The sequence below is a fragment of the Mus caroli genome, unplaced genomic scaffold, assembly GCF_978045245.1.
Source record: "Mus caroli unplaced genomic scaffold, Mus_caroli_1 scaffold_13, whole genome shotgun sequence".
Classification (NCBI taxonomy): domain Eukaryota; kingdom Metazoa; phylum Chordata; class Mammalia; order Rodentia; family Muridae; genus Mus; species Mus caroli.
This window is the reverse complement of record NW_028227268.1, coordinates 18,653,122-18,671,803: the sequence shown is the minus strand read 5'-3', so window position 1 is coordinate 18,671,803 and position 18,682 is coordinate 18,653,122. Positions and strand designations below refer to the sequence as shown.

General features: G+C 44.1%; 1 protein-coding gene across 1 annotated transcript in view; it reads right to left on the bottom strand.

Annotated features, from left to right (window-relative positions):
* Positions 1 to 4,573: 4,573 nt before the first annotated feature.
* Positions 4,574 to 18,682, bottom strand: part of LOC110304565 (uncharacterized) — a 53,744-nt gene continuing 39,635 nt past the window's right edge. Inside the window, exons 7-14 of the mRNA XM_021175963.3 lie at positions 18,140 to 18,214; positions 14,643 to 14,761; positions 10,253 to 11,976; positions 9,368 to 9,472; positions 5,841 to 5,890; positions 4,942 to 4,978; positions 4,722 to 4,867; positions 4,574 to 4,643 (exon numbers count right to left, since the gene is read on the bottom strand). Of these exons, the coding sequence (XP_021031622.3) occupies positions 4,574 to 4,643; positions 4,722 to 4,867; positions 4,942 to 4,978; positions 5,841 to 5,890; positions 9,368 to 9,472; positions 10,253 to 11,976; positions 14,643 to 14,761; positions 18,140 to 18,214 (2,326 nt within the window). The remainder of the gene's footprint in view (positions 4,644 to 4,721; positions 4,868 to 4,941; positions 4,979 to 5,840; positions 5,891 to 9,367; positions 9,473 to 10,252; positions 11,977 to 14,642; positions 14,762 to 18,139; positions 18,215 to 18,682) is intronic.

The window sequence follows — 18,682 nt, the reverse complement described above, 5'->3', positions numbered from 1 at the left end:
GGATTCTGGTTACTAGAGAACATGTTATACAAACTAGGAAGAATCAACAATTGAGCAATGCGATCTCCAGGAGAAATGGCCATGATGCCTCGGAGTGCAGAACACATAATCTTAACTTGTCCTTCATATTCTGAGTGTATAACTCCGGGATGTATCACCAATCCTTTCAAAGCAGAAGAGGACCTTCCCAACAGTAGGCCCACTATATCCTTCAGTAAGGGACCTCTAAAATCTGAGGGAATAGGTTGGCACCCCATTTGTGGCAAAAGAATTATTCTGGAGGTGGCACAGACGTCCAATCCTGCTGAACCCGGAGTGGCTCTCCTCAGTCTTTGGGTGGCCTCATGGACACTGTGGTTTGAAGTGCCCCATACATTTGGGGGCCCTGGGGACGGGGGCCCTTCACTCCGTTTTTTGGCTGTTCCACTTTAAACTGAGGCCTTCCTGTTACGTCTCTGGTTGATCTGCATTCATTTACCCAATGTCTTTCTTTCCCACATTTTGAGCAAATGCCTGGTAGTTTCCTTTTAAACCTATTCTTTCCATCCTTTGTACACTGCTTTTGCACATGACCTGTTTTTCCACAATTATAGCAGGTTATTCCTTTTGTTTGTGCCATCAAAACTGTGGCAGCCAGCCCTGCATTTGAAAGGGGTCCTCCTATTTCTCTACAGCTTTCATCCACGCCTATAGTCCTTTCCCTTTCCAAGGTGTGATACCATTTCTGCATTCCTTGGTACATTGCTCATAAACTAATTGTTCAATTAACGACATTGTGGCCTCAGAATCACCAAATATGCGTCCTGCTGCTTCCATCATGTGAGCCACAAATTCAGAGAATGGCTCATTAGCTCCCTGAATAATTTTTGTCAGATTACCAGATACCTCTCCTCAATTAGGCAATGCTTTCCAAGCTTTCACTGCTGCCTGACTGATCTGATCATAGACTTGCACTGGGTGTCCTAATTGATTGTTTGTCCACAAACCCTGACCTGTAAGCATCTCAAAGCTCCATGCTTGTTGCCCTGCAGCGGCATTAGCACGGGCCTGACTCAAACACAGATCATGCCATATAGACTTCCAATCTAGATACTGTTCCATAGTAAGACATGCTTTTACCACACTCATCCAATCAGAAGGAGTCATTGCATGGTGAGCCAGTCTATCAATTTGGGACTGAGTAAAAGAAGCATTGACTCCATAGGTCCTTACTGACTCTGCTAAATCTTTCACTTGTTTATGCGATATTGGCTCATAATATCACTGTTGAGCTTGATCCTGAAAAACAGGAAAAGCCTGACATATTTTACACAACCCTTTAGGGGTGCAAAAAGAGTGGCCACTGCCAATTGTTTTCTTTTCTGTATAAGGCGGAGGTGGTGGGGGAGCCGTTGTACTCCTCCCTATGGGCCCGTATCTCTCTGCCTCATACTCTGCATCAGCCTCCTCCAAATCTTCCTCCTCCCCTCCTGATAGTTCCGAGTCTTCCGAACTAGATAATTCTAATAACTCAAAGTCCCCCCTTGAGAGGGGGGTAAATTGACTTAATTTTTTGTTCTTCATTTTTTATATTATCTTTTATATCTTTATATTTTATATTATCTTTTGTATCTTTATATTTTAGTTTCTTTTCTTTTTCTCTTTTTATATCTTTTATATTACTTATTTTTCTGCGTGCGCCTTCTTTTTCATCTCTCTCTGTTTCTGACATACTCTCCTGGTGCTCCTGTAAAAGTTGCTGCCCTTCCTTAACAGCTGGCTCACATTTCTTGTCCTGGATACAAGCCTTAATCAGCTTCCATAACGGCCTTGTTCCTGCTTTCACTTTCTCTTCTGCCTCCTCTTTCGCTATATCTCTCCCTAACTTTTCCCAACTAGGTAGCATCAGCGACCCAGTTGGGGCAAACCAAGGAGCGAGTCTGTCTATTTCTTTTAAGAATCCCCTCACTGTACTTTCAGAAATCTTTTTTTTTTAAGATTTATTATTTATTATATGTAAGTACACTGTAGCTGTCTTCAGACACTCCAGAAGAGGGAGTCAGATCTCGTTACGGATGGTTGTGAGCCACCATGTGGTTGCTGGGATTTGAACTCTGGACCTTTGGAAGAGCAGTCGGGTGCTCTTACCTGCTGAGCCATCTCACCAGCCCTCAGAAATCTTTAAACCTCGTTCTCTGAGCAAGGCTTGCACCAGCCCCACTAATGGTGTAGACTGGCCAGTACCCATACTCGTCCTGGACAGAAGCGTCCTTGAGATACTCACTTATCTACATGAGGTTCTTAGCCCCAAGGTTGACTCACGAGTTTATCTACACTCACTTTATGATCTTATGTGTCTGCCGAGCTACTCCCAGCAGATACACTTGTGTCCAGGGCGATGAAAATTAAGGTAATATGGGGGGGGGGGTATGGGGGACTTTTGGGATAGCATTGGAAATGTAATTGAGGAAAATATGTAATAAAAAAATATAAAAAAAAATGGAAAGAAAAAAAAGAAAATTAAGGCAATAGCATAATATCAAGGCAAGAAAGCAAGCAAGCAACACAACCCCAGTGACAATTACCGGATCTATTCCGTAGGAAAGCATACCTCTCAGAGACTTACATTAATTTCTTTTTACTTACCAGTACCCCTGTTCCCCAGCTGAAGAGTTCTGAATCCACGCAGTTGAATCCTTCTCAACAGACTGCTTTATGGGAACACTTCATTAACCGCTCAATCCCCGTGATGCAGTTCTGAATCCTCCCTGTAACAGGGGATCTTCGCTCATGCCTGAAGATGTTACTTCCCGGGTTTCAGCACCACATTGTGAGACGCCTGACTCTCCAGCAAGAAAGACGCCACAGCAGGATCTTTCTGCAACACGTTTATTGGGAGAGCATTGACTGCGAAGGCGAAAGACCCCGAGCCCCAGAACTGGCGCTGCTTATATAGGCCTAGGAGAGGTGTGTCTATACCTGATTGGTTATGCTTTCAGTACCTCATTTACATGCCTCGTGCTAGGCAGTGACTCAGCAAAAAACTCTATGGCACATGTGCACATTGGTTGTTTACCCATATTCATGGGCATCGGCATATTGAAACCAGCGCCATCTTGTAATGGCGTTTGCGGCTTCCCACATGACAGCACATACTAGCAAGGGTGTGGAGCATGGGGAACATTTCTCCATTGCTGGTGGGAATGTACGTTGTATAGCTACTTTGGAAATCAATTTGGCAGCTTCTCAGAAAATTGGGAATAGTTCTACCTCAAGACCCAGCTATACCACTCCTGAGCACATACCCAAAAGATGCTCCACCATACCAGAAGGACACTTGCTCAAATATGTTCATAACAGCTTTATTTGTAATAACCAGAAACTGGCAGCAACCTAGATGTCCCTCAACTGAAGAATGGATACAGAAAATGTGGTATATCTACACAATGGAATAATATTCAGCTATTAAAAACAAAGACATAATGAAATTCAAAGGCAAATGGATTGAATCTGAGAATATAATCCTGAGTGAGGAAACCCAGACCCAGAAAGTATGGTATGCACTCACTTATAAGTGGACATTAGCCATAAAATCCAGGATAACCATGCTACAATGTGAGGAGCGGGTGTGGCCACCGCCCCAAGATGGCGCCCGGGGATGGCTGCCAGGTCTTATGACCTGTGCCTGACTTCCTCATTACCTCAGACTTAGCCACATCCCAGCTGCCTGCACTGAGCAGACTCCATGCCTCGTCAGCTCGCCTGAGGTGTCATCATTTGCTGTGAACCAATGGACTGCCGCTATATGACTGGGGTGATTGGGAGGAGTCAGTAGGGTATTTAAGGCACGCCCCAGGGTTGTTTAGGGGATTCCTGTTCCTGCATTACAATGTGAAGTGTTCCTGAATAAACCTGCTTGAAGAAGGACAACGTGGTGTTGTGTCTTTCCTGTTGGTCGGGGTGGATGTGACACTACAACCCATAGACCCAAAGAAACTGAGTGATAAGGGGGCCCAAGGGAGGATGTTTGAATCTCACTCAGAAGGGAAAACAAAATAGTCATCAGAGGTGGATGGAGGGAGGGAACTGGGTGAGAGAGAGCAAGGAGGAGAATGGGGATCGTGATCAGGTGTTGGGGGTGGGGGTGTGGGAGAGGGTTGGGAGTGAGCATGGCAATTGATGGGGGGGGCATCTCTGGCTGGAGACCTGGGATGGGGGATACTCTGGGGAGTCTATGGGAGTGACTCTAGCTGAGGTTCCTATAGAGACTGAAGTCGTCACTTCCTGGAGCCAGTCAGGAATTCCAGTAGGAGAGGGACATCAACCCACCCACAAAAACCTTCAACTCAAAATCTGTTCTGCCTACAAGATGCACAGGGATAAAGATGGAGCATGAAGCTGCTTTTTTTTTTTCCACTTGAATTCTGGATCAAACTTAGGTCACGGGGCTTGAATGACATCTGCTCATCTATGACAAGCCATCTGACTGGCCCACACCCTCAAGTGCTGTGCATCAATTTTCATGTACTGGAGTACAAAAGCCTTTGATACTCACAAATCTACAAAAAATAATTTATTAATAAATGATAGCAGATCACCGTGGGGCTTCGATTATTTCACTCTCTCCTGCGGACGATCTCACCGAGGATCTTTTCTTGAACTCCCTGGAAGAACAATGCCAAGGCTTTTAATCTTTGAGATGAGGAACTTGCCCTTATCTTCTCATTGAGCTAGACATTTACCTTGGTACATCCTTATTGAAAATCTCCTCCTCTCCAGATGACTCCCTGTCCTGTAGGTCTTGAGCCATGTTTTTCTTTCGGGTATCGTGCAGAGGCCTATACATGTCTCTAAGCCACAGTGGGCACCTTAGCCAGAAAAACCCATCCTAGAAAACAGAAGGGGAGACATTGGTTCCGCCAATCATCACTCCACAGCCACAGCACCCAGTCTCAAGCTTACCTGAGTCTCAGTGATCTTGTAGTAGTTTTTTTTATACCTTGGAAGAAAACACAGAAGACAGTTAGTGATTAAGTCATTTTGTGTGTGTCTCTCTCTCCTCGGAGACACCTCAGCTCTTTTCATAACAAATATCACCCACACCCTGGGACTTGAGAACAATTCCATGCATGCCTGGCTTCTAGGAACTTTTGTTCTGAGGCCCCACAAGGCCCCAGGGGAGATCTTTGTCTATGGGTTGTCCTGGAGCATAGCCACAGTGCCAGCATGACTAGAGCCCCACTTACCCCTGTGGACTAGCTTTTCTCTTTGAAGAAACCACCCTGGACAGAAGCATTTTGCTGTTCAGAGCCTTTCCTATTGGTGCCTTTAGACAAACTCTCACATACAGAGTTTCTGAGGTGAGGGAGGGGGCACTCCTGTTTGCCTAGCACCAAGTCCACAGCTCAGCTCATAAACTCCGAATTTCACCCTGCAGACTGCCTCTGAGGAGTGAGTCGTGAGAACAGTTTAAAGGACATAGCTAGTTGGGCATGTTGGATCATATCTAATTCCAGTACCTGGCAAGTTTAAACAAGGTTTGAGGCTAGCCTTGGCTGCATAGTGAATCCCTGATGCTACCAACAGTAGAATGGGTACAGCCCAACCTTCTGTCCTTAAAGAGATGGTGACACTGGAGGCCTTCTTGCTAGGCCTAGGTATGCCTGCTATTTTGGGGAGCCAGGCAAGGCATCAGGAGAGAGCGTTCTTCCTGAGTTTCCCCACTGCTGAGTGAGGGGGTTAAATGAGAGAGAGAGAGAGAGAGAGAGAGAGAGAGAGAGAGAGAGAGAGAGAGAGAGAGAGAGCCAAGCTCTCCACTAACCCTCAGCTTCTTCCGGAACGACTGCCAACCTTACATTTACCTGGAGGACTTTTCTTCATCTCCCTCTTTTGCTGTTCTATGAGAATAAATCTGTTTTGGAGGAAAACATTATTGTGATTACATCAATGATTTCTGTCTTTGCGTTTACATTCATCCCTTTTATCTGACATCTGCTGTGCTAGTCTTCTCTCCCGTAACACCTTGCTCCAGGCTTCGCACAAGGCTGCCACTTAGTACAGTGTACTGACTGGTTTATGTAACAAGCAACAAGTCCTAATAAAACCTCTTAAAACTCAAAGTAAGAAACAGCATTTAACTCCTCCAAGTGTCTTCCAGAAGAACAAAAGCAAAGTGCCTCTTATTACAGCTACAAGGTACGCGTCTCTTGGGGGAAGTCCTGAAGTATGAGAAGGAAAATAAACCTGGTATTCAGGAGAAAGGAGCAAACCCATCATTAGTAATTGAAAACAATGCACAGCCAAAAGAGTAAAACAATCAACTAGCATTTCACTAGAATATGAGGATTCAATACTGTTGGTATCACAAAATAGGAGATCAACATACCAACCCCAGTGGACTTCCCAATACAAACCAGAAACTGTAAGATCCCATTTTTATGATAGCTATGAAGATAGGCAAGAGTGTCTCGGAGTAAATGGAACTTAAAATGAGTAAGTTCTCTAATTAAAACTCTCCATTCTTCCGGAGAGCATTAAGAGATGTGTCGATCCAGCCTAGGCCACAGAGTGAGTTTCTGTCTCTAAAAACCCCAAGTCAAACTAAAACAACGCAAGCTTAGGGATGTATCTCAGTGGTAGAGTGTTTTCCAAAGCCTGGGTTTAATCCCAAAGATAAGGGGGTTGGGGGAAGAAGAAGAGGTTGCAGGAGCGGCAGTGTTAGAGAGGTATCGATCATCAAAGTAGCCCTGTAAATGCCATGTCATTCTATTAAATCGAATCTTCTCCCTGCTTTCTCTGTGTGCTCATGTTTATGCTGTGTGTATGTGGCAAATATGTGTGCTTGCATGTGTATGGGGACATGTGCGTTGTGTGAATGCTTACAGAGGCTTGAAGTTAAGCTCTTCCATTTTATCCACAGATTCAGGGGTTATCCAATCTAGAGCTCACTGATATGACTAATCTCATGATCCAGCTTGTTCTTGTAAAATTCTTTTTCTGCGTTTGGGAGTGGGAATTACAGGTGGCTGCCATGCCTTCAGGCCTGATTGTAATTTTCCTAGGTCCTGAGAACTAAAGCCTGATGTCCATGTTTGTGTGGAAACTGCTTTAACCACTAAGCAATCTCCACAATCCTTATATTTCCTTTCTTCCTCTTTTTCTTGTTCTTCTAGTTCTTGTTTCTTCATCCTCTTCTTCTTCCTCTCCTCCTCCTCCTTCTTGTTCTTGTTCTTGTTCTTTTTGTTCTTCTTTTTGTTTTGTTCTTGTTCTACCTTCTTTTCTTCTTCTTCTTCTTCTTCTTCTTCTTCTTCTTCTTCTTCTTCTTCTTCTTCTTCTTCTTCTTCTTCTTCTTCTTCTTCTCTTCTTGTTGTTGTTCTTCTTCATCTTCCCCATCTTCCTCCTCTTTTTTTTTTAAACAAAAATAAGACCAGCTGACATTTAGTAGGGAAACTTTAAGAATAGTTACACAACGTGTAGAAAAACAGATCGGAAATCAGTACCCTGCCTTACCAAAATTACAACTAAGATTTAGCAGTGTGATTTTTGTACTGCTACATGGACCACAGCAGGATCTAGGACAAGACAGAGTTGGTATCTTAGACCAGTGGAGAAAGAATCATTCAATAAAAAATGATTTCAAACCTAGATATTCTTGTGTGTGTGTGATATTCCATGATTCAACAATGCCAAAAAAGGAAAATAAGTTCTAAAAAGATTTAAAAGTATAAGAGGCTAGATAGAGAGGGTTAAGAGCACTGACCACCCTTCCAGAGGACCCAGGTTCAATTAGCAACTAGTGACATGCACATGGTGGCTAAAAACTGAGATTCTAGTTCCGGGGAATATGATACACCCTTTTGGTTTCCACAGGCACCAGGCATGAACATGGTATACAGACATGAGGCAAAATACTCACCACACACACACACACACACACACACACACACACACACACACACACCCCTGCTGGACTTCAGGGCATGGTAGCACATGCCTGTGATTCTGAAGCAGGAAGATTAGGAGTTAAAGGCCAGCCTGGGTTACATAGTGAGTTTCAGGCTAACCTGGGGCTACATGAGACCATGTCTCAAAGAAACAAGAAGAAAAAAAAAACTAAAGAGAAATGTACACTTGAGGAAATAGTGTTAGGAATATGCTAGAAAGCATCATCAAAGTGTCTGAGGGATCCCCCATGTCAAAGTGTCTGAGGGATCCCCCCATGTCTTCTGGTCTCCAAGGGCACCAGGCACATAGTGGTGGTTTTATGGCATGTTCCTCTGAATTGAAACATTTCTTCTAGGAGGGAAGGAGAAGAGTCATCAGCCTTTGGTGGTAAACGGGAGGTGAGCAGAAGGTCTCATTTCCGGAAAAATAAGATCATGGAAGATTCACCAGGGCCCCCACCCCACAGTATAAAAGGGGATAAAGTTGTTGGATTGGAGACACTGAACCGAAAACTGCTGACAAAGACATTCACCCATGGCAGCTGGTGGTGACTCCAGCTGTACACAAACCACACAGAAAGCTCTGCAGGCATAGGGAGCCCCAGAATTTCAGGATTTGGGGAGTTGTTACCCATGTTGGAATAGTATTTCTGATGATGCAGCTCTTTTTGAGTTACCCTGCATCCTTGTAAGTAACTCCTCAGCCATACTCCTGTTGGTAACCCTAGTAAAAACTCACTGGTTCACCAAATTGGTGCAATTTTTTCTTTGGTCTGTCATGGACTTCCTATGGACTTCCTTTTTAAGATGAGTAACTATGTGTGTGTGTGAGTATGTATGTCTGTGCATGTGTATGTGAGTGTGGATTATGTGCATGTATGTGTGTGTTTATGTGTGTGATCTCCCCAGGAAAAGGCTATCAAACAACAGTAGTGCACAGACATGTATGCAGGCAAAACACCCATACTCATAAATTTTTCAAAAAGTATAAATGCAAGCACAAGGATGAACTGTACACACAGTGACAGAGCACCACAGAACTGTGCAGAAGTCTTCCAGAAGATTGTGGAGGGTGAAGCCACCAGAAGGTGCGGAGGGTGTGCGGTCTGTGCCCTGGCCAGCGGGCATCCTCCCAGGGGTGTGTAAACCGACCCCGTGCTGATCTTTGCTTTCCAAGCTTAAAATTGAGCCTGTCCACACCGAGAGAGAACTCACTCATTGCTCCAGAGTGTCTCACATCAACCACCCCTCTGAAACTGAATCAGAAAGTTACCTAAGGACCTGACATGGAGGAGACATGCTTTCCAGACAGAATACCTGTGAACACACGGGGACGTCACTTGTAGACAGAGAGGGTAAGTGACGCTGCTTTCCAGTTTCCAGGTTCTAAATCTACTACACAGACAGGGTCCATTCTGGATCCAAGCATGTACTGTTGTCCTTACCTCAATGAGACAGAAAATGATAATCAAAACTGTCACTATGACGGTCACAGATATCGCCAAGATGACCTTGTTGTTGTAGCCATATCCTGGAACTGCTTTTGTGAGCTAAAAAGTACAAGATAAATGGACATATGGACATTTATGTTATCAAATCATAAAATAAAAAGAGAGAAGGGAGAAGGCTAATTGTTCAACATGCATTCTTGAACTGTGCATGGTAATTAGCACTTAGGGAAGTGAAGAAGGCCGCCATGAATTTGGCACCAACTTCCGCTATGAAATGGGCAGGCCATTTGGACTATGTAGTGTGATTCTGACTCAAAGAACCAAGGTCTGGGGTGTACTTCAGTGGTTGAATCCTTTGTTTAGCTTGTACTAGGCCCTGGGTTTGATCTACACTGAAAACATAACGATACAGAACAAACCCTAAAAACATTCTTCCAGGTGAGTAGCCTTCATATTTATAAGAGATCATACTGAATCCAATGTGTAACATGCCTTATTATTGCACATTTTATTATATTCTGTGTTTTAGGCCTGCTTCTGTCTCTAAACTTAGAAACCCAGTGGAAGCTAGGTGTGGTAGCAAACACATTTATTCCCAGTACTGGGAGGTAGAGGCAGGTGGATATTGCTTGAGTACCATCACTTGAGGCTAGCCTGGTTTATAGGGAGTTGCAAGAATCCAGGGCTATACCTGGGCTATACCCTGTCTCAAAAAAAAAAAAAAAGTCAAAAAAAGCATACAGAAGCACAGTGGGAATTCACTGTCTTGGCTGTGTTAACATTATGTGACCAGCAGAAGATCTGGAGTGGGAGCCCCTGGTCATTTCTGCTGAACTGACTGAGGAGACTGGGGGGTTCCTGTCCCAGCCCTGTCCTCACCTGACTTGGTTCCAGACTCCTCTGTTCGCCTTGGGTTTCTGTGCTTTCATTGATGTAGTTCTCAGTTTTCCACTGGTCTGTATCCCAGTCAGCCCTGGACAGCTTGAAATCTTGCTGCTCGCTGAGGAGCTTCATCAGGAGGCCTGTTCTGGAGATGAGCTTGGCACAGAACATTTGCACACGAGTGTCAGAGCAGTCCATCTTCAAAGTCCTGATAACGTGAGAGATGAGCTTTCTCACATCGTTGTTGGGGATGAGGGGCAGCAGCTGCTGGTTGAGATGAGATTCAAACTGTTCTCCTGGGGACATCAGCGATGGGTAAGCAACTTCAGTGAGATCAGCATGTGTATCAGCCCCCACAGTGAAGACTGACTGTGGCTTGCTGGTTTGCTGAACAGTTGAAATTAAGTTGGATGTCGTCGACACATTAGAATCTGCAGTGGGATTCTCAGGAGGTTTATTTTCTGATGTAGTTTCTTCAGGCATAGTGACAATTTGTTTGAGATTATTTTCTTCAACATTATCAGTTGCAGCCCGATTTTCTTCAAGAGGCTCTGAAGCAACATATAATTCCGAAAAGGGCCTTTCTGGGTACCTCAGGTCTCTTAAAGATGAAAAGACCCCTCGTGCAGGGGAATTTACCAGGCTCCTCACTGCAGAGGATGCTGCCGGCCTCTTTGCAATCAACTGAAAATGAGATTTTTTCTTCCTAAGGTTTCGATGCCTCGCTTCAGGTTGTAAACTTGGGTTAGAACCCTTCGTTCTCTTCACATTAGCATTTGCACTTTCTAAAACGAAAATGGTGTAAGACAAGTCTTTTCGTCTGTCTATGAACTCAGGTAGAGAGTTTGTAGTGGGAGCCTTGTCCAGCAGGGGCGGTTCTGGGGAAGAAGAGAGCTCTTCCCTGTGCTCCTTTGGGAGCAAGGGCTCTGAGGGGAAGGAATGGCCCACTAACTCCCTGGGCTTCTGCTCCAGACCGAGCTGCTGCCAGTCTGTTGAGGGTGGGCTCCCGAGCTGCCTGTCCTTGGAGATGCTCTCCACAGGGGTCTGGACGCTCTGCTTGGTCCACAGGCTCTTGCCACTCACATCCTTGAAGTGCCTTTTCTGTATGCTTCCTGTCCCCTTGGGGACTCTGCTCATGCTGTGGAGCCGTCTCTCTGCCTTCTCGATCTCTGCAAGACTGTCTTCCTCAGCCGGGGCAGGTTCCCATCTCTTTTCAAATATCTGTCGTTTAAATTTGGGATCTAAACGGCCCGAGCGATGCACAAGCATGGCGGTTTTCTCTTTCTCTCTAACCTCATTGATTTCTGCATCTAGCAGGTTTTCTAGAAAAGAAAGCTTATTCACTTTGTTTTTATAAGCCAACTTACTAGCCTTAGGTACCGATTTAAGAGTAAGGCTCTTTGTATCATTTTGGAAGGGTCCCGGTGAATTATCTCCATTTTGTATATTGGAAAACAGGAGTTTAATGAATGGCAACAATGTCGATACCACGTCTTCCAGATTACCCTCTGAGAAATACGGCAGTATGTAATTTAGGGCACTAATAACATCACTTTCATCGTTAAAGTCAAGCTGTTCATTCATGAGGCCCAAAGAGCCAAGATCGGGTTGGTCTGCATAGCTCTTTTCTGGTTCAATAGTGAGCTCAGCTCTGCTCTTCTCCTTTCGGGCCAGCAACGCCTTCATGAACGCTCCTTCTGGGTCCCCTATAGACGCTTTAACTGTCAAAGAACAAGAGATTGCTTTTGGTCAGAGAACACTAGCAGCCCCTTCCTCAGTTCGCAACCATTCAACCCTATTGAATAAATTAGGGACCAGCAAATTCTGGATGGAATGACCATTCGTGGAGAGAAGAACAAATCCACACTGCAAACCTATGAAACGGGAATAACAAAAAGAGAGGATAGGATGGGCCAAGTGTCCGTTTTGAACATTCTGTGTCTTGCACACAGTGTGTGGAGGGTATGGAGAGCCCCTCTTGTTCCGTCCTTGGAATATGGTCAGGGATGGAATATGGAGTCTCACTAAGTTGCCTGTATGGCTTTGAACTGGGCTTCTTTTGCCTCAGCCTCCTGAGTAGGTGACGTTACAGTCATGTGCCGCACACTCAGCTTAGAAAGACACATTCAAAATCCTATGATACCAGGCATGGTGCCATAAACCTTTGATCCCAGAAAAAAAAAATTCAGTCAGAGATTGATGGATCTCTATGACTTCAAGGCCAGCCTGATCAATCCGGTGAGTCCTGTAGGCCAGCCAAGCCTAGATAGTGAGAACATGTCTCAAAAGCCAAACACCGAACTATTAAAATCACATAAGTGATCTGTGAATAGGAAACCCCGACGGTGTACACAAATACAGAGCTGGCTAATCTAGGCTTGTTCTATTAGGAGAGTCAGGCAGGCACGCGCTACTTATAAAACCAGGAACTCTCGGATTCTAAATAAAAAGGCATCACCGTGTTTTTTTGTTTTGTTTTGTTTTTTTAAAGTGCAACAGGAAACAAAAAGCAAACCCTTCTCTATCTGCCCCATAAGTCAGGGGCACTCGAGACCTAATGTACATAAAACCAGCTTCAGACGGCCATGCACGATAGAAACGTGATCGCTGAACAAGGTGCCAAGCACAGTGTCCAGCTCACAGAGTGGGAACCTCTTTCCATCCTGTTTCATCTCTTGCTCTTTTTGTGTATGGAACAGTTTTAATATGCATATCTTTCTTTCCCCCTTTTGGTTTTTCGAGACAGGGTTTTTCCCTGTGTATCCCTGGCTGTCCTGGAACTCACTCCGTAGACCAGGCTGGCCTCGAACTCAGAGAGATCCACCTGCCTCCCAAGAGCTGGGATTAAAGGCGTGTGCCACCACCACTTGGCTAATATGTATATCCTTTTAAAAGATTCATTTTATATGTATGAGTGTTTTGCTTGCATTCATGTGTTTGTACCTACCTGGCCTGCAGAGGCCATAAATGGGTATTATATCCCCTGAAACTGGAGTTATAGATGGTTGTGAGCTACCACGTTGGTTCTGGGAACTGAACCCTGGTCCCCTGAAAGAGCAGCAAGTACTTTTAACCACTAAGTTATTTCTCTGCCTTCATATGTGTATATATCCACACACACATATACACATATGTACACATATGTGTGTGTACAGGCACTACATATATTATATATATATATGTATATATATATACACACATATATAATATATATGTGTGTGTGTAGTATAAGTATATATAGTATATATGCAGAGTATAGTATATATAGTGTGTGTATATATAGTATCTGTATGTGCATGATGTGTGAATATAAATATATATATACACATACATAGGTACTACATATGGAGTGTTTCTATATTCACACACACATACACTATTATATATAGTGTCTATATGTGCATGATGTGTATATATAAATATAAATATATATACACATATATAATACATACATACATACTACATATGGAGTGTTTCTGTATTAGCACATACAGATACTATATATATAGTGTATACACACATAGACTGTATATATAGTGTCTGTATATGCATGATGTGTACAGGTACATGTGTGTGATGGTTTGAGTGTGGAGGTCAGAGGGCAATTCTGCAGAGTTTACTCTTTCCTTCCACCTTTCTGTGGGCTACAGGGATTGAGACTCAGTCACCAGGTGTGTGTGGCAGGCATCGTGAGCCTCTGATCATCTCTCTGGCCCATAGAACAGACATGCTTTTAAGTAATGAAATAACATCTGAGAGCCCAGTTTCCATAAGGGAGAAATTCAGAAGTTTGGGGAGTTATTATTCTGAGTGAATGGATGGAAACAAACAAGTCTATCAGTTTAAAATTTAGGAACATCACAGGAGGGAGTGGTGGCAGAAAGATGAAAAGAGCCAGAGGACCAGGAAGTCAGCCATGAGACTTTCGTCTTTTATGTATGACAGGAAAGTTACAGCCCTGATATCTCAAATATGGTCACCTAGGTAAAGCCTGAACCAGAGCAGCATCAATAGACACGTTAAGGGGCATGGTTCACTCCCAGACAGGGAACTACAGGCAATGTAGTTCTGACTGCTGAGAGGGAGCATTAGCCTCTCCCAGGGATGAGACAAAGTTGGTCAGCTATGAATCACACACATGCAAGCAACAGCAAACAGACTCAGCAGGTTGTATGGTATGCGTATGCATTTATATATCTGTATATGTAATGATAATCAAGAGAAAGGGTCAGCTTGAGAGGAAGTGAGGGGGATATGGGAGAGATTGGAAGGACGAAAGGAGGTAGAAAGGGGATTAATTTTAATTAAAATAAAAATAATTAAAAATATATTTACCGGTTAAAAATTATATGTCAAAATTAAATCATTTATCAGGCAAGAGACTCACGACAATGTGTGTTGTTTGTCAGACATCCGTTATGACAACGCAGTTTGATTGTCTTGCAGATAACCTCAATATCAGCTTTAAATTTGCAGAGGCAGCAGGCCATGCGGCTAGGTAAGATCCTATAAATGGAGCAACAGAGAATTGGGTTACTGAGGTGTAGGAGAGGCAGCCCACTGCAGGCTTGCTGAGGAAGGAGTTCTTGAGGCATGAGGCATGGACAGCTGGGTCTCGGAGTGTGGAGAGCCTTTTGGGGTGCTGACATTGGCCAAGGACAAGGAAATGGTCTTCTGGCAGGAATCTGACACTGGCCATGACAAGGAAGTAAGCTTCTGCAAGAATCTAACTTTAGGCTATAATAGGGAATAGTAGGTTAAGGCAGGAATTTTAATCTTAGGATGGAACAAAAGAAGTAGGCCTCAGGTAAGATTTTGGGCTTGGACGAGGAAGTGAGTGGGCTCAAGTATTTTGGTCATTCTGACAAACCCTTTTAAACAACTGTCGCAGGAGTAATCACAAGACTGCTTACTTCCTTGCTAGTTCCTTACTGTACTGCTTGCCCTTAATACTTATATGTAATTAAAATGGTATAAAAAGCAGATCGGGAAAGTTAAATTTGCCTTCAGTCTCAGAATTGACTGGGGTCAGGCTACAGTGTTGTCTAACTATCTTTTTTCTTTTTAATCCTCACTCCCGGGCTGGAGAACCTGTTGACTGACTGAGCGGCCTTGGCCATCGGAGACTCAGTGACAAATTGTTGCTGATACTGAAAATAATCATGGAGGGTGACAGAGGTGCTCAATAGACAGGCAAGTGTCAGGGTGGGTGAGTATGCCTAAAACAAAGATGGCGGGAGCAGAACTAGGTGACACTGATCTATAGAAGTGTCTCTTCTGAACTCAAAGGTCTCATTTGGGTTGGTCACTCACAGGAAGAAGGGTCTGAGCAAACCTCCAACCTATGGACAATTTTCTCTATTCCTGTCATCAGAATATTAGAAATTATGTGAGGCCTCAAACAGCCTACTTTAACTCATACTTTATGGTTAAATGGTAACATGGATCACATCAGCCAAATCTGGATTATTTTTGTGTTTTATAGCTCTTTGGTATAGTGTTTGGGTGACAGTGCAAGGCCCCCGGGTTTGATTTTAATATCACACACACACACACACACACACTGACACACACACCATACATATGCAAACATGAACACACAGACAACTCCCTTCTCCCCATGGACAGATGGGATTGGAGAAATAAAGACCACAGTGAAGTAAAACATAATCATATCATCACATAATAAATGTGTTTCAACCACCAAGTGATATTTGCTTCAGACAAGCTTATCATGACTTCACAGTTAGATGAGAAATGCTTGAGGGGAGAATGCATGGCATGTGGCAGTGGGAGCCCATTAAGTGAACACCTTTCCTGCTGGCCAAGAGGATGGGATCTCAGGTCTAGGGTGCTGGAGACAACATTCCGGTGGGTCAAGTCAACTGGACCACTTCCCAAAAGGGTGGAACTACCCTACAGGAAGGGAGATACAACTTAAGCCGTGCTGATGAGACAGGAATAATTTTCCCTTTAATGAGACACTGTGTTTTTCCTTCCCAGAATCCCTGTCTGCTCTACAGTAGCTGTGGACTCTCTATGACCTCCGAATCTTGGCTATGAAAGGTGTGATTTTTTTACCTTCCTTTCTTCCCGACTCCTTCTTCTAGATGTTGACCACAGCCTAATGTGCTTTTTCTAGTTCTCTGGGGCTTTTTACTCTCCCCGCACCCTTGCCCCGCCACCCTGTGATGCTACCTGCTCCCCTTGGCTGTATAGCTGCTTATAGTGGTATGGCTTCCCCCTTCCTTCTATCTGATCTTTCTGGGTAGCGGCCAAGCCTGCAGCTTATTCTATTTGTCTACTCTAATTTGCCTTAAGATTCATTTGAGTCCATTCCTAAATATTTTTATTAGAGACTAAGAACCCCTAAGCTAAGGGACCCTAGCTTCCCTGGTAAAATGTAGTGTCTCTCGTGGAGCTTCCCAAATTCCCATGACGTAGAAAACTAACGAGAAGAACATCAGTGTACCACCACTGGATAATCAGACTTGAATGGATGGACCACTTGAAATCCCAGCTAGGAGGGCCGTATCGGATGTTTGATCCGACCTATTCCCGAGGAAACAAAATAAAGCCAGACTGAAATAAAGACGTGTAAAACAATCAAAAACTTCAGTAAGAAGCCAGATTGGAAGATCACAAGTTCAAGGCAACCTAGGCTACAGGAGGAGACCCTGCATCATAGACAAAAACAAAAACTCAACAAGAACGCAGACATCTCATTCAATGTGGGCCCTGCCTTAAAGGAAGTATACAGTAAGAGGTTTTTTTTTTTTTTTTTTTTTGGTTTTTGTCATGACTAGACAACACCCTAGAACACTGGCTACTAAAGAGTTAAGATGACAAGGACACAGACACCACTTCAGATGAACTAGCAGGAAAGCAAAGCTTTGGATGCCAGACAGGCTAGGAAATGCCTGTGTAGCTGAAGATGACATTGACCTGGAAGGAAAGATAACCATCACTGTACTTGGTTTATATTGAACCCAGGACATCATGCATGCTAGGCAGACACTACCCACTGAGCTACACCTCCAATCCAGCTGAATGTCTTTTAAAGACATTGCTTTCTCATACACTGCTGGTGAGAGATGCTAAAGATCACACTCAGTGGGAGAAGACAGATCCAAAAGGCCACACCCCATGGGGTGTCATTTGCAAAATGTTCTAGGAAAGGGAAAACTATGGGGTTGAAAATAAGGTTGGTGGATCACAGGGCCTGGTGGTGGGAGGGGCAGGAGGAGCATTTTGGATGGGACAAGCAGTCTACATCAGCAATATAACAGTGGCTAGGGAACTAACTGTGAAAGCTAGCCAACCCATGTGCTTGAATGCATTGCATGAAAATTATACCCCAGTAACTCAAGAAATAAGGCAAACCGCAAAACATTTAAAATACAAGGAACTGTAAAGAAATCTAGGGCTGGCGAGATGGCTCAGCAGATTAAAAAGTCTCCAGCTACACAAACAAGTTTGATCCCTGGAACCCACAGCCTAAGGAGCGAACCAACTTCTAAAGCGGCCCATTGACCTCCATACTCACACTGTGGCATTCATGCCTACACACACACAGACACACACACACACACACAGACACACACAGACACAGACACACACAGACACACACAGACACAGACACACACACACACACAGAGACACACACAGACACACACACACAGACACACACACACAGACACACACACACACACAGAGACACACACAGACACAGACACACACAGACACACACAGACACACACACACACACACACACACAGACACACACAGACACACACACAGACACAGACACACACACACAGACACACACACACACACTAACATTTTAAAACCAAAGCGAGATTACTCTAAGAAGATAAACCTTACAGATGTTCCAGCTCCAGCGTCATCATGAGGATGTTCTCAACCATTGTCAGTTGCACCTGTGTGGCCCCCAGGTCCCTGAAGGAGAAAGCCAGACTTCGTGAGGAACCATTTCATCACACACTGACTCAACCTTCAGCTTTCCTATAAAACTAACTGGCTCAAGAATTCACTGATGGGGTTGGAGGGACGGAGAGGTTGAAAGCCGGTACTGCTCAGACCTGAGTTCAGTTGCCAGTAGCTACACTGAGGCAGCTCACAACCACGGGGGACTCCAACTCCAGAGTGTCTGCTGCCCTCTTCTGGCCTCTCCAGACACTTGCACACATGTGGGCATATCAGCATACAGATATATATAATATATAGGTAAACACAAATAAAAATAAAATCTTGCTGCCATAGAAGAGATTATTTCACGAATCGTCTTTTGAAAAGAGGAGTAAGTTCGGCATTTCCATCCTCAGGTGAGTGAACTCAATGTCTTCAATGAACCCTCTCACCTCTCAGTACTCTAACGACCACTCTATAGTTCTTATTTTTCACTTA